This window comes from Hemiscyllium ocellatum, chromosome 18 (genome assembly GCF_020745735.1).
Source record: "Hemiscyllium ocellatum isolate sHemOce1 chromosome 18, sHemOce1.pat.X.cur, whole genome shotgun sequence".
Classification (NCBI taxonomy): Eukaryota; Metazoa; Chordata; class Chondrichthyes; order Orectolobiformes; family Hemiscylliidae; genus Hemiscyllium; species Hemiscyllium ocellatum.
Genome location: NC_083418.1, coordinates 83,525,813 through 83,540,023, shown reverse-complemented (window position 1 = coordinate 83,540,023; position 14,211 = coordinate 83,525,813). Strand labels below are relative to the sequence as shown.

Here is a 14,211-nt window from a genome sequence, read left to right as displayed (position 1 = left end):
GGATGCACTGGCAACATTATTTACCCAGTCCACCTGCATATTGAAGTCTCCCATGATCACCGTGACCTTGCCTTTCTGACTAGGACTAGATTTACTCAGACTGGAGGGCATGTTTTATGAAGAAAGATTGAGAAGGCTCAGACTTTTCTTATTGGAGTGAAGAAGGATGAGAAGTGACGTCATAGATATGAGCAAGATGTTGAGAGGCATAGATAGAAGTGGATAGCCAGAGACTTTTTCCCAGGGCGGATATGGCTATAGTGAGGGGGCATAATTTTAAGATGATTGGGGAAAGGTTTAAGGGAGGTGTCAGAGAGTGGTGGGTGTGTGGAATGCACTGCTCACAGTGGTAGTAGAGCCAGATACAATAGGGACATTTAAGCAACTCTTGGATATGCACATAGATGATAGTAAAAAGGGTATGTAAATTAGCTTAGATTAGATTAGATTACATACAGCGTGGAAACAGGCTCTTCAGCCCAACAAGTCCACACTGATCCGCTGAAGTGCAACCCACCTAGACCCATTCCCCTACATTTATCCCTTTACTTAACACTACAGGCAATTTAGCATGGCCAATTCACCTAACCTGCACATTTTTGGATTGTGGGAGGAAACTGGAGCACCCGGAGGAAACCCATGCAGACACGGAGAATGTGCAAACTCCACACACAGTCGCGTGAGGTGGGAATTGAACCCCTGGTCTCTGTGCCATTGTGCCGTCCAAAGATTAATTTGAACTTAGAATAGGATAAGAGATCGGCACAATATCGAGGGCCGAAGGGCTTGTACTATGCTGCACTGTTCTATGTTCTATCTGCATGGCTGTGGGAAGTGAACAAGGAAATATAACTTTTCCAAAGAGATGACTCAGGCATATAGAATCATAGAGATGTACAGTGTGGAAACTGACCCTTTGGTCCAACTTGTCGATGCCGACCAGATACCTCAATAAATCTCATCCCATTTGTCAGCATTTGGTCGATATCCATTAAAACCCTTCCTGTTCATAGATCCATCCAGATGCCTTTTAAATGTTGTAATTGTACCGGTTTCCAACACCACCTCTGACAGCTCATTCCATACATAGACCACCGCTGTGTGAAAAGGTTGCCCCTATGGTCCCTTTTAAATCTTTCCCGTCTCATCTTAAATCTATGTCGCCTAGTTTTGGACTCTCTTGAGGAAAAGATCTTGACTATTGATTCTATATTATGCCCCTCATGATTTTATAAAGTTCTGTAAGGTCAACCCTCAGCCTCCGCTGCTCCAGGGAAAATAAACCGAGCCTATTAAGTCTCTCCCTGTCGTTTAAACCCTGGAAACATTCTTGTAAATCTTTTTTGAATCTTTTCAGGTTTCCCCAACATCCTTCCTATAGCAGGGCAACCAGAAATGAATGCAATATCCAAAAGTGACCTAACCAATGCCCTATATAGCTGCAGCATGACCTCACAACTCCTATGCTCAATACAGCGACCAGTAAAGGCAAGCATACTGTATCCTTCAATATATTGACATTCTCTTGATTATTCATCCCAGACCTCAACATCGGTCATGTCCTTCTCCTTGGTGAATATCGATACAAAGTACTCATTCAGGGCTCTCCTACTTCTTGTGACTCCCCTTATAATTTCCTTCCTTTGTCCTTGAGTGGACCTATTCTTTTTCCTTGCTACCCTCTTCTAGTAAATGCATAAAACGCCTTGGGATCCGCGTTGGTGTTGTTTGCTAAATTCGATTCCTGGCTCCTTTTAGCATTCCTAATCCGTGTTCAAGTTCCTTCCTGATTTCTCTATACTCTCCGGGGCTTTATCAGTTTGTAGTTGCCTAGACCTATCATATGCTTCCTTATTCCTTTTGACTAAGCTTACAATCCATCGGCTTGGGCATGGAGTACAAGAGTTGGCAAATCATATTGCAGCTATATAAAACCTTTTGTTAGTCTGCATTTGGAGTCCAGTGTGACATTTTGGTCACCACACTACCTGAAGGACATGGAAGCTTTGGAGAGAGTGCAGAGAAGGTTCACGAGGATGTTACCTGGTTCTAAGGATATTAGCTCTGGGGAAAGGATACATGGCTAGCTTTGTTTTCACTGGAAAGACGGCAGCTGAGAGGAGACCTGATACAGGTCTATCGAATTATGAGAGGCATAGATATGGTGGATAGTCAGAGGCTTTTCGCAAGGTTTGTAACTCAGGTTGAGGTTTAGGGTGTAGGTTTGTTTGCTGAGCTGTAGGTTTGATATCTAGACGTTTCATTACCTGGCTAGGTAACATCATCAGTGGCAACGTCCAGGTGAAGCCTTCAATTGGAGGTCGCCATTGATGATGTTACCTAGCCAGGTAATGAAATGTCTGGATATCAAACCTACAGCTCAGCGAGCAAACCTACACCCTCAGAGGCTTTTTTCTGGAGTTGAAGTTCCAATTACAAGGAGGCACTGCTTCAAGGTGAGAGGGGGAAAGTTTAATGGAGATGTGCTAGGGAGGTTTTTCACGCAGAGAGTGGTAGGAGCATGGAATGCACTGCCAGAACAGGTGGTGGAAGCAGGCACATTGATGACATTTAAGAAGCATCTGGATAGGTACATGAATAGGGACAGAATAGAGGGATATGGACTGAATAAGGACAGGAGATTTGTTATTTAGTATGGTTAGGGATTGATGATCGGCACAGGCTTGGAGGGCTGAAGGGCCTGTTCCTGTGGTGCACTTCCGTTTGTTCTTTTGTACCAAACGCCACCTTCACTATCCAGTCTACCTGCGATTCCACTTTCAAGGAGTTATGAACCTGCACTCCAAGGTCTCTTTGTTGGGCAACACTCCCCATAACCATTAAGTGTGTTAAGTCCTGCCCTGGTTTGGCTTATCAAAATGTAGCACCTCACATTTATCGAGATTAAACTCCATCTGCCACTCCTCAGCCCAATAGCCCATTTGATCAAGACCCTGTTGTATTCTGAGGTAAACTTCTTGGTTGTCCATGACACCTCCAATTTTGGTGTCATCTGCAAACTTAGTAAACATGCACCCTGTATTCGCATCCAAATGATTTATTTAAATGACCCAGCACCAATCCTTGAGGCACACCACTGGTCACGGGCTTCTTGTCTGAAAAGCAACACTGCACCACCAACCTCTGTCTCCAGCTTTCAAGCCAATTTTGTAATTATCCAAATGGCTAGTTCTCCCTGTTTCCATACGATCTAACCTTGCTAACCAGCCTACCATGTGGAACTTGGTCAAAAGCCTTACTGAAGTCCATATAGACAGTGTCTGGCTCGCTGCTTTCTTCAAGGCAAAAGTGAGGACTGCAGATGCTGGAAATCAGAGTCTAGATTAGAATGGTGCTGGAAAAGCACAGCAAGTCAGGTAGCATCCGAGGAGCAGGAAAATTGATTTTTCGGGCAAAAGCCCTTCATCAGGAACCTAATATAATCTAGACTCTTATTTCTAGCATTTTCTTCAGTCCTCCTGTGATTTGTTGTTTCTTTTGCTGTAAACTTGCTTGATCTTTGAAAGGTAGCCTCGCACTGTTGTCACGCACATCTCCTGAATTTTAATGAGTGTATAAACAATAATATGTGATATAGAAACTGTTCCTAGCAGCACAAAGTTCAGTAAGCAAAGGACAATAAATTGATGGTGATTGTGAAAGGAGCTGGAGGAGATCTGAGAAATCTACATGGCATCTTATGATTTGGAATGCATTGCTTGGAAATATAATAGAACATAGAACATACAAAAATACAGCGCAGTACAGGCCCTTCGGCCCTCGATGTTGCGCCGACCAAAGCCTACCTAACCTACACTAGCCCAATAACCTCCATATGCTTATCCATTGCCAGCTTAAATGACCATAAAGAGGGAGAGTCCACCACTGCTACTGGCAGGGCATTCCATGAACTCTCAACCCGCTGAGTAAAGAATCTACCCCTAACATCTGTCCTATACCTGCCACCCCTTAATTTAAAGCTGTGTCCCCTAGTAACAGCTGACTCCATTAGCGGAAAAAGGTTCTCACTGTCAACCTGATCTAAACCCCTAATCATCTTGTACACCTCTATCAAATCTCCCCAAACCTTCTTTTCTCCAATGAGAACAGCCCCAAGTGCCTCAGCCTTTCCTTATACGAGCTTCCTACCATGCCAGGCAACATCCTGGTAAACCTCCTCTGCACTCGTTCCAATGCCTCCACGTCCTTCCTATAGTCTGGCGACCAAAACTGCACACAATACTCCAGATGAGGCCGCACCAGAGTCTTACACAACTGCAACATGACCTCAGGACTCCAGAATTCATTTCCTCTACCAATAAAGCCCAGTACACCATATGCCTTCTTCACAGCACTATTTATCTGGGTGGCAACTTTCAGAGATCTGTGTACATGGACACCAAGATCCCTCTGCTCATCCACACTACCAAGTAGCCTACCATTAGCCCAGTAATCCATCTTGTTACTCCTACCAAAGTGAATGACTTCACACTTAGCTACATTGAACTCCATTTGCCACCTTTCTGCCCAGCTCTGCAACTTATCTCTATCCCGCTGTAACCTGCCACATCCTTCTTCGCTGTCCACAACTCCACCGACTTTTGTGTCATCCGCAAACTTGCTCACCCAGCTTTCAAGCCCCTCCTCTAGGTCATTTATAAAAATGACAAACAGCAATGGTCCCAAAACAGATCCTTGCGGAACACAGCTAGTAACTGCACTCCAAGATGAACCTATACCATCAACTACTACCCTCTGTTTCCTTCCAGCCAGCCAATTCCTAATCCAAACCTCTAATGCACCCTCAATGCCATACCTCCGTAGTTTTTGCATTAGCCTACCATGGGGTACCTTATTGAACGCCTTGCTAAAATCCATATACACCACATATACTGCTTTACCCTCGTCCACTTCCTTGGTCACCTTCTCAAAGAACTCAATAAGTTTTGTGAGGCACGACCTGCCCTTCACAAAACCATGCTGACTATCCTTGATCACATTATTCCTATCCAGATGTTCATAAATCCTATCCCTTACAATTCTCTCTAAGACTTTGCCCACAACAGAAGTGAGACGCACTGGCCTATAGTTACTCGGGCTATCCCTACTCCCCTTCTTGAACAAGGGGACCACATTTGCTATCCTCCAATCTTCTGGCACTATTCCCGTAGACAACGACGACATAAAAATCAAGGCCAATGGCCCCGCTATCTCCTCCCTAGCTTCCCAGAGGATCCTAGGATAAATGCCTTTAGGCCCAGGGGACTTATCTATTTTCATCCTTTCCAGTATTCCCCAGACCTCTTCCCTACATACCTCAAGGTTATCCATTCTAATCACTTGTGACTCAATATTCACATCAGCAACAGTGTCCTGTTCCTGAGTGAATACTGACAAAAATTATTGATTTAGTGTCTTTCCAATCTCCTCCGCTTCCACGCACAACTTCCCACTACTATCCTTGACTGGACCGATACCTACCCTAGTCATCCTTTTATTCCTGACATACCTATAGAAAGCCTTTGGGTTTTCCCTAATCCTACCAACTAAGGACTTTTCATGTCCCCTTCTTGCTGCTCTTAGTTCTTTCTTTAGATCCTTCCTGGCTACCTTATAACTCTCAATCGCCCCAACTGAACCTTCACGCCTCATCTTTACATAGACCGCCCTCTTCCCTTTCACAAGGAATTCCAATTCCTTATTAAACCACGGCTCCCTCACAAGACCCTTTACTCCCTGCCTGACTGGTACATACTTATCAAGGACACCCAATAGCTGTTCCTTGAACAATCTCCACATATCATTTGTGTTCTTCCCTTGAAGCCTATTTTTCCAATCCACGCATCCTAAGTCATGCCTTACCGCATCATAATTTCTCTGCCCCCAGCTATAACTCTTACCCTGCAGTGCACCCTTATCCCCCTCCATCACTAGAGTAAAAGTCACCGAGTTGTGGTCACTGTCCCCGAAGTGCTCACCTACCTCCAAGTCTAACACCTGGCCTGGTTCATTACCTAGAACCAAATCCAGTATAGCCTCACCTCTTGTTGGCCTGTCTACATATTGTGTCAGGAAACCCTCCTGCACACATTGGACAAACACCGACCCATCAAACGAACTCGAGCTATAGCTTTCCCAGTCAATATCTGGGAAGTTAAAGTCCCCCATAACAACCACCCTGCTCCTTTCACTCTTCTCCTGAATCATCCTTGCAATATTTTCCTCTATTTCTCTCGGACTGTTAGGAGGCCTGTAGAAAACTCCTAACAGGGTGACCTCACCTTTCCGATTTCTAACCTCAGCCCAAACTACCTCAGATGGCAAGTCTACCTCCATCGTCCTTTCCACCGCTGTAATACTATCCTTGACAAGCAATGCCACACCTCCCCCTCTTTTACCCCCATCTCTGACCCTGCTAAAACATTTAAACCCTGGAACGTGCAACAGCCATTCCTGTCCCTGTTCTACCCACGTCTCCTGTAATGGCCACAACATCAAAGTCCCAGGTACCAACCCACGCTGCAAGTTCAATGAAACTATATTCAGTCGTAAATTTCAGGATAGAATTTGATACATACGTAAAATTCGATATTAAAAGAAAGGGATTGAGAATAACTTGATAGTGTTTTCAAAGAATTAATACAGGCAGTAGGCTGAATGATTCTGGATCAGTGGTGCTGGAAGAGCACAGCTGTTCAGGCAGCATCCAACGAGCAGTGAAATTGACGTTTCGGGCAAAAGCCCTTCCTGATGAAGGGCTTTTGCCCGAAACATCGATTTTGCTGCTCGTTGGATGCTGCCTGAACTGCTGTGCTCTTCCAGCACCACTGATCCAGAATCTGGTTTCCAGCATCTGCAGTCATTGTTTTTACCTGGTAGGCTAAATGATGGCCTCTTGTGTTAGATCTTTCTACATTGTCACTTCTGATTTATGAAAGGAACTAAACGATCACGAGTATTTTAGCAGTAATAAAAAAAACCTACAGTAAATTAGAAATAAAATGTGAAAATGCTAATGAGATTAAATGGATACATTTTCATGTGTGATTTAATTATAGCAATCAAGTGAAGGTGATCAGGAACATGCAGCTGCCAATAGGGGTAAAATATTAATGTTGAGGAAAAAGGTTGAAGAGTTGGAAACACAAGTTGTGAAAAAAGATACAGAATTGAAGAAGACGGTAAGATTTTAAAAGCATCTGTTTACTTGCGTAGGAATCTATGAATTGCAAATTATGACATCCTAATTTTAAATAACTTTTAGCTTACAGAACTAGAAGCACAGTTGCAACGTGGTTCCAATATGGACATGATGCTTGCTGAGAAGGACAAAAAACTGGCTGAAAAAGAGGCCTATATCATTGAGCTTCAGTTAGCTGCTGCTTCGAATCATGCACCCCAACAAGTAACACTGCCTAGTGAAGAAATTGAGGTGAGTGATAAGGAGAACTCATTGCAGCATTTGCATTTATACACTTTTTCATTCGCTTTCATTAGAGAAAACTTTGTTTCATCATTCATAATGCTACTTTGTTCCGGTATCGAGCAGCTATTGTGGTTTTAAGATGGTTAAATAGTTTGTCATATTTAGGAATTTGCTTTTCTTTTAATACATGGATCCAAGAGAAAAGCTCAATTTTTCTTCACTTGAGGGCAGTTAGTATTGATTTGTGCATTATGTTAACTTTCTTCGTGAACTGTTCTCTATCCTTGTGTTTGTTTTGTGACATTTTCAGTTTACGTAAGTTTCACTTAAGAATAAAACGTCTTTAGGTGTTCACAGAACTTGAGTGTTAGTACACGTAAAGTGATCTCAAGAAGGATGTTAAATTTCTGTAGATGTTGAGGATTGAGTTAAGTATAGAAGAATTATTAAACTGTTTGAAGCTAAATGCATTGCATTCTTTGTTGAAGATATAGAAGATTAAAGACTTAGAAGTTCTTAATGCGTGGTTGCAGTCGAAAGGAAGGACTTTGCTTTTATTACTGACTGCTGGCTGCGGCCAGTTTCTCCTTATGAAATACATTTTAGCGGGATTTTATGGTCCGCAGGAAAGCAAAGGTGCTCACTACTGACATCAAAGAAGGTTGCTTACAAAGATCTAGTGATTGCTGAGGCATGGATTCCTGTTTTTTCTGATTGCAATTTAAATCTGATACCAAGTCAACTGGACCTCAGATATGCAACAACGTCGATGTCTGTAAACAATCAATCCGATTGAAATATTCTCCCAGCAAGCCATGGTGATTAAGACACTGGATTCCTTTCATTTAGCTTGGCAGTTTTGCATTTAATAATTAAGATAAGGTAAAATTTGAATAAAATTAGCTCACTTTAGAAATATCACTTGCTGGCATTTGGACAGGTTATTGTGGTGTTGGGTAGTGTCCCTACCTCTAATCCAGGAAGCAGAGGTTCAAGTCCAACATGTTCCAGACGTGTAACAATAAGGTTGATTAATAATATCTAAAATTAGCTTTTCTGGGCTGGTGTGTTACTTAATTTTGAAGTTAATACAATAATATCTAACTTTTTCCATGTGTCACAATTTTGTTTTTAAAAGGTACATTCATAGGATAAGGGCGTTGCCAGCTAGGCCAGCATTTATTGCCCATCCCTAATTGCCCAGACGGCAGTTAAAAGCTGGAGTCACATGTAGGATCAGACCAAGTAAGGACAGCAGATATCATTCCTTAAAGGGCATTAGTGAACCAGATGGCTTTTTCCAACAATCAGCAATCATTTAGACTCTTAATTCTGTATTGAAAAGAATTGAATTCTAATGCCACCATTTGCCATGGGGGGGGATTCGAACCAAAGCATTACCTGGGTCTCTGAAGTAACAGTCGAGTGACTATACTACTAGGTCGTTTCCACCCCCCGCCCCATATGCGATTAATAATGTATATGTAGACATTTCCACCAGTTTATTATTTTCCATTGACTGTTATGGGAACCTAAACAGCAAATGCTCTGGAGAAAAAGAATCACTATCAGTAACTTCAGAATTTTCCATTACTCTGCAGGTTTACAGATTCCCAATGTTGCTGTCAGTTCCTTTGTGGTAATAATAGTGAGTGCTAGTAATTCCTCTGTTATTAACACAGCAACATCTGAAATTTTATCTGGTCTCACCTTAGAGATTGGTGAGTCACCATGTCCACTTTTCAATTAACCTTATATGCTAAATTTGCTGAGTGTTACAGACAGTTATTGATTACAGCATGATAAAGGCTGTGTGATAACTGTGGTTCATGACTCATTAAGGAGTGTGAGGTTATTCGTTATAGAATGAACATCATATGGAAAAGGTGGATTGTTTAGGAAGAATCAACATGAATTTCTAAAGAGGAAATTGTGTTTGAACAAAGCAAAAAATTCAGTATAGCACAGGAAGAGACCCTTTAGCCCTCCATGCCTTGCTGCCAGATTTTGCCATTCCACATGAAAACAGTCTTCACTTACAGGATTCGTATCTCTCTATTCCCTTCCTATTCGTGTATTCGTCTGGGGCGCTTCTTGAATGCTGCTCATGTCTGCTTCTACCACCTCCACTGGCCATGTATTCCATGCACTCAACACCCTTTGTATGAAAAACATGCCTTGCACATCTCTTCCATACCCCGCTCCCTTGCACCAAAATGCATCACCTCACGTTTGTCTGGATGAAACTCCCATCTGCCATTTTTCTGCCCATGCCTCCAACTGATGTATATCCTGCTGTATCTTGTGACAAGACCTCTTACTATCTGCAACTCCTCCAATCTTTGTATAGTCTGCAAACTTACTAATTAGACCAGCCTGTGTTCCCTAGTAATTGACCCCTTCACCCTGGGTGGAGAAACAGTAGACAATAGGTGCAGGAGTAGGCCATTCTGCCTTTCGAGCCTGCACCACCATCCAATATGATCATGGCTGATCATCTTAATCAGTATCCTGTTCCTGCCTTATCTCCATAACCCTTGATTCCACAATCCTTGAGAGATCTATCCTACTCTTTGTTAAATGAATCCAGAGACTGGGCCTCCACTGCCCTCTGGGGCAGAGCATTCCACACAGCCACCACTCTCAGCCACCACTCTCTGGGTGAAGACGTTTCTCCTCATCTCTGTCCTAAATGGTCTACCCCGTGTCCTCTGGTTCGGCACTCACCCATCAGCGGAAACATGCTTCATGCCTCCAGAGTGTCCAATCCTTTAATAATCTTATATGCCTCAATCAGATCCCCTCTCAGTCTTCTAAACTCAGAGGAATACAAGCCCAGTCGCTCCAGTCTTTCAGTGTAAAGTAATCCCGCCATTCCAGGAATTGACCTCGTGAACCTACGTTGCACTCCCTCAATAGTCAGAATGTCTTTCCTCAAATTTGGAGACCAGAATTGCACACAGTACTCCAGGTGTGGTCTCACCAGGGCCCTGTACAGCTGCAGAAGAACCTCTTTGCTTCTATACTCAATCCCTCTTGTTATGAAGGCCAGCATGATATTACCCGCCTTCACTAACTGCTGTACCTGCATGCTTACCTTCATTGACTGGTGTACAAGAACACCCAGATCTCTCTGTACTGCCCTTTTACCTAAATTGATTCCATTTAGGTAGTAATCTGCCTTCCTGTTCTTGCCACCAAAGTAGATAACCATACATTTATCCACATTAAACTGCATCTGCCATGCATCTGACCACTCACCTAACTTGTCCAGGTCACCCTGTAATCTCCTAACATCCTCATCGCATTTCACTCTGCCACCCAGCTTAGTATCATCAGCATCCTCCTTTATATTATTGGCCAGTTTACCTTTGTACCTCATTTTTTCTCTGCATATTTGCTTCTTAGTAATCCTCTGTTGTTCTTTAAAGGCTTCCCAGTCCTCCGTTTTCCCACTTATCTTTGCTATGTTATACATTTTCTCTTTTAACTTAAATGTTCCTTACCTTCCTTCGTCAGCCATGGCCACCCATGCCGCCTCCTAGGATCTTTCTTCCTTTTTGGAATGAACTGATCCTGCAACTTCTGCATTATACACAGAAATATCCGCCATTGTTCCTCCACTGTCATCCCTGCTAACTTTATACTTTTCACTCCATCTGTGCCATTCGCAATCTTATGAACTTCTATTAGGTTGCCCCTCAACCTCCCGCATTCCAGTGAAAACAGACCCAGTCTATCCAATCTTTCTTTGTAGCTGAAATCCCCCATATCAGGCAACATCCTGATAAACCTTTTCTGAAGCCTCTCCAAAGCATCCACATCCTTCTGATAGAATATTGTGGACAGTTCTGGTCACCATACTAAGTGTGGCCTAACTAAAGTTCTCTTAAAGCTGCAGCGTAACTTATCTATCCTTATATTCAGTGCCCCTTTCAATGAAGGCAAGCATGCCATAAGCTTTTTTGTTATCTACCTACGCTGCCACCTTCAGTAATCTGTGGACCTGCACACCCAGATCTCTCTGTATATCAGTACTCCTCTGAAGGGTTCTGCCATTTTCTGTATAATGTCCATTTGTACTTGAACTTCCAAAATGCATCACCTCTCATTGTCTGGATGAAACTCTATCTGCCATTTTTCTGCCCATGCCTCCAACTGATGTATATTCTGCTGCATCCTGAGATAAGTCTTCTCACTATCTGCAACTCCTCCAATCTTTGTATAGTCTGCAGACTTACTAATTAGACCAGCTACGTTTTCTTCCATATGATTTATGGAGATTATGTTTGATTAAGCTGCTGAAGTTTTCCAGAGGTAACAAAGAACCAGTAAAGGTCATGATGTAAATGCATTTGCTTATGACGACACTTGTGGGAGAAGTTATACCTCTTGGAATAAAAGGTAGTTTAGTAATGTGAATACAAAATTGGCTGAGGAATCGGAGACATAGTATGGTGGTCAATTGATATATTTGGGATGGAGAAAGGTTTGTAGTGCAGCTCTGCAAGGACCCTTGCTTTTAGATAAATGAGCTAGCTCTTGGTGTGCAAGGACAGTTTCAAAATGTGCAGATATGAAACTTGAAAGCTTTGTACGCTATGTGGAGGACAGTATAGCTCTCCAAAAAAGGCCATAGCCAAGTCGGTGGGATAGGCAGAGAGGTAGCAAATTGAGTTCAATGAGAGAAGAATGGGGTAGGCAGACAATGAGTAGATACATTAAAATAGGGCTTCCTGTACTTGATGGGTAGCTGGAGCAGAGGGACCTGGGTGTTTTTTGCATAGATCACTGAAATTGGCAAGACTGTGAAGAGAGCAGTTAATAAAACCAAGCATACTGTATGCCTTATTCATGGGCCCAGAGAATGCAACAGCAAGGAGGCTAAGCTGAAGTTGTACATGGCATTTGTTGGACCTCCGCTGAAATATTATGTATAGTTCTGGGCACCATGTAGTAGAAAGGGTATTAACGCATTGGAGAGCATAGAGAAGACCTCTGTGGATGTGATTCCGTGTGTGAAACGTCAGTGAGAAGGATTGGAACTGTTCTTCTTGAGGGGAGAAAGGCTCAATAAGTTTTTGAAAGAATGAGAGATTTGCATCGAGTAGATAGGAAGAAACTTCTTACGCTTGTAAAAGAATCAAGAATGAGAAGATACAGATTTAAAGTAAAGTGTGGAGTTTGGATGTTTTCTCCGTGTCTGCATGTGTTTCTCTGGGTGCTACTGTTCCCTCCAGCAGTCCAAAGATATGCAGGTTAGGTGAATTGCCCATAGTGTTGTGTTGTGCAGACTAGGTAGGTTAGGTGCAGTAAATATAGGGTTATGGGGATAGGGTAGAGATGGAGGTAGGTCTGGGTGGAATGCTGATTGGAGGGTTGGCACAGACTTAATGGGCCAAATGGCCTCTCCCTGAACTTTAGGATTTCTGTGATTTTCAGGTGTGTTTCTCAGACCTGGAAGGTACTGCCTTGAAGTGTGGATATATAGTCAAATAAGGCATGTACTGGGCCTCTGGATTATTATTGGAATAAAAATACTGTGCAACCATATGGAAAAAGGTAGGTGAATGGCACTAAATTAAAATGCTTGATGGAAAGCTGCTGCAGACACGATGGGTTGAATAGTCTTCTCTTGTACCACAACAATTCTGTTGATTCTGTGATATAGCAGGCACTTATTATTCTGATCAAAAGACATAGCAACAGGAGTACACTGTTTGACCTCAAGCCTGGAAAAAGTGAGGACTGCAGATGCTGGAGATCAGAGCTGAAAATGTATTGCTGGAAAAGCGCAGCAGTTCAGGCAGCAAAGAGGAGCAGGAGAATTGACGTTTCGGGCATGAGCCTTCCTGAAGAAGGGCTCATGCCCGAAATGTCGATTTCCCCTGCTCGGATGCTGTCTGACCTGCTGCGCTTGACCTCAAGCTTGCTCCAGCATTCAATAGGATCATGGCTGATCCAACATTCTTTTTGCATCTACATTTGTGTGTTTTCTGCACATCCCATGATTTCCCTACTGACCAAGAATCTATGTCTCAGCCTTAAATTTACACAAAGATTCTATGCCCACCCCCACCCACTATCTCTCTGTGGCAAGGAGTTCCAAGGACACACAACCCTCTGAGAGAAGAAATTCCTCCTAATCTCAGTTTTAAATTTGCATCCCTTTATTCTAAGACATGCGGTAAGTACTTCACACAGAGAGTGGTGGGCATTTGGAATGCGTTGCCAGCAGAGGTGTTGGTGGTAGGCACGGTAGATTCATTTAAGATGCGTCTGGACAAATGCATGAGTAGGTGGAGAACAGAGGGATACAGATGCTTAGGAATTGACTGACAGGTTTAGACAGTACATTTGGATCGGTTCAGGCTTGGAGGGCCGAAGGGCCTGTTCCTGGGCTGTAAATTTTCTTTGTTCTTTGACCCTGCCAGAGTATCCAGTGAATAGGGCCCCAATCCATTTAGCCGTTGCTCATAAGGCATTTCAGAGTGTGGTGCTGGAAAAGCACAGCAGGTCAGGCAGTATCCGAGGAGTAAGGAGAGTTGATGTTTCGGGCATAAGTCCTTCATCAGGAATAATCAGATGCTGCCTGACCTGCTGTGCTTTTCCAGCATCACGCTCTTGACTCTGATCTCCAGCATTTGTAGTCCTCACTTGCACCTCATGAGACATTCCACCCATACCTAGTTATCCTTCTCTGACCAGCCTTCAATGAAATTATATATTTCATCAACAGAGCCAATATTGCACACAGTACTCCAGATTCACCTCATTAGCACCTT

At 43.1% G+C, this 14,211-nt stretch overlaps 1 protein-coding gene across 5 annotated transcripts in view; it reads left to right on the top strand.

The window, feature by feature from the left end:
- The window catches only part of LOC132824521 (golgin subfamily B member 1-like), a 263,280-nt gene that overhangs the window by 20,514 nt on the left and 228,555 nt on the right, over positions 1 to 14,211 (top strand). For all 5 annotated transcript variants that reach the window (XM_060839154.1, XM_060839156.1, XM_060839155.1 and 2 more), the window contains 2 exons: positions 7,059 to 7,181; positions 7,265 to 7,432. In XM_060839154.1, coding sequence (XP_060695137.1) covers positions 7,059 to 7,181; positions 7,265 to 7,432 — 291 coding nt within the window. The remainder of the gene's footprint in view (positions 1 to 7,058; positions 7,182 to 7,264; positions 7,433 to 14,211) is intronic.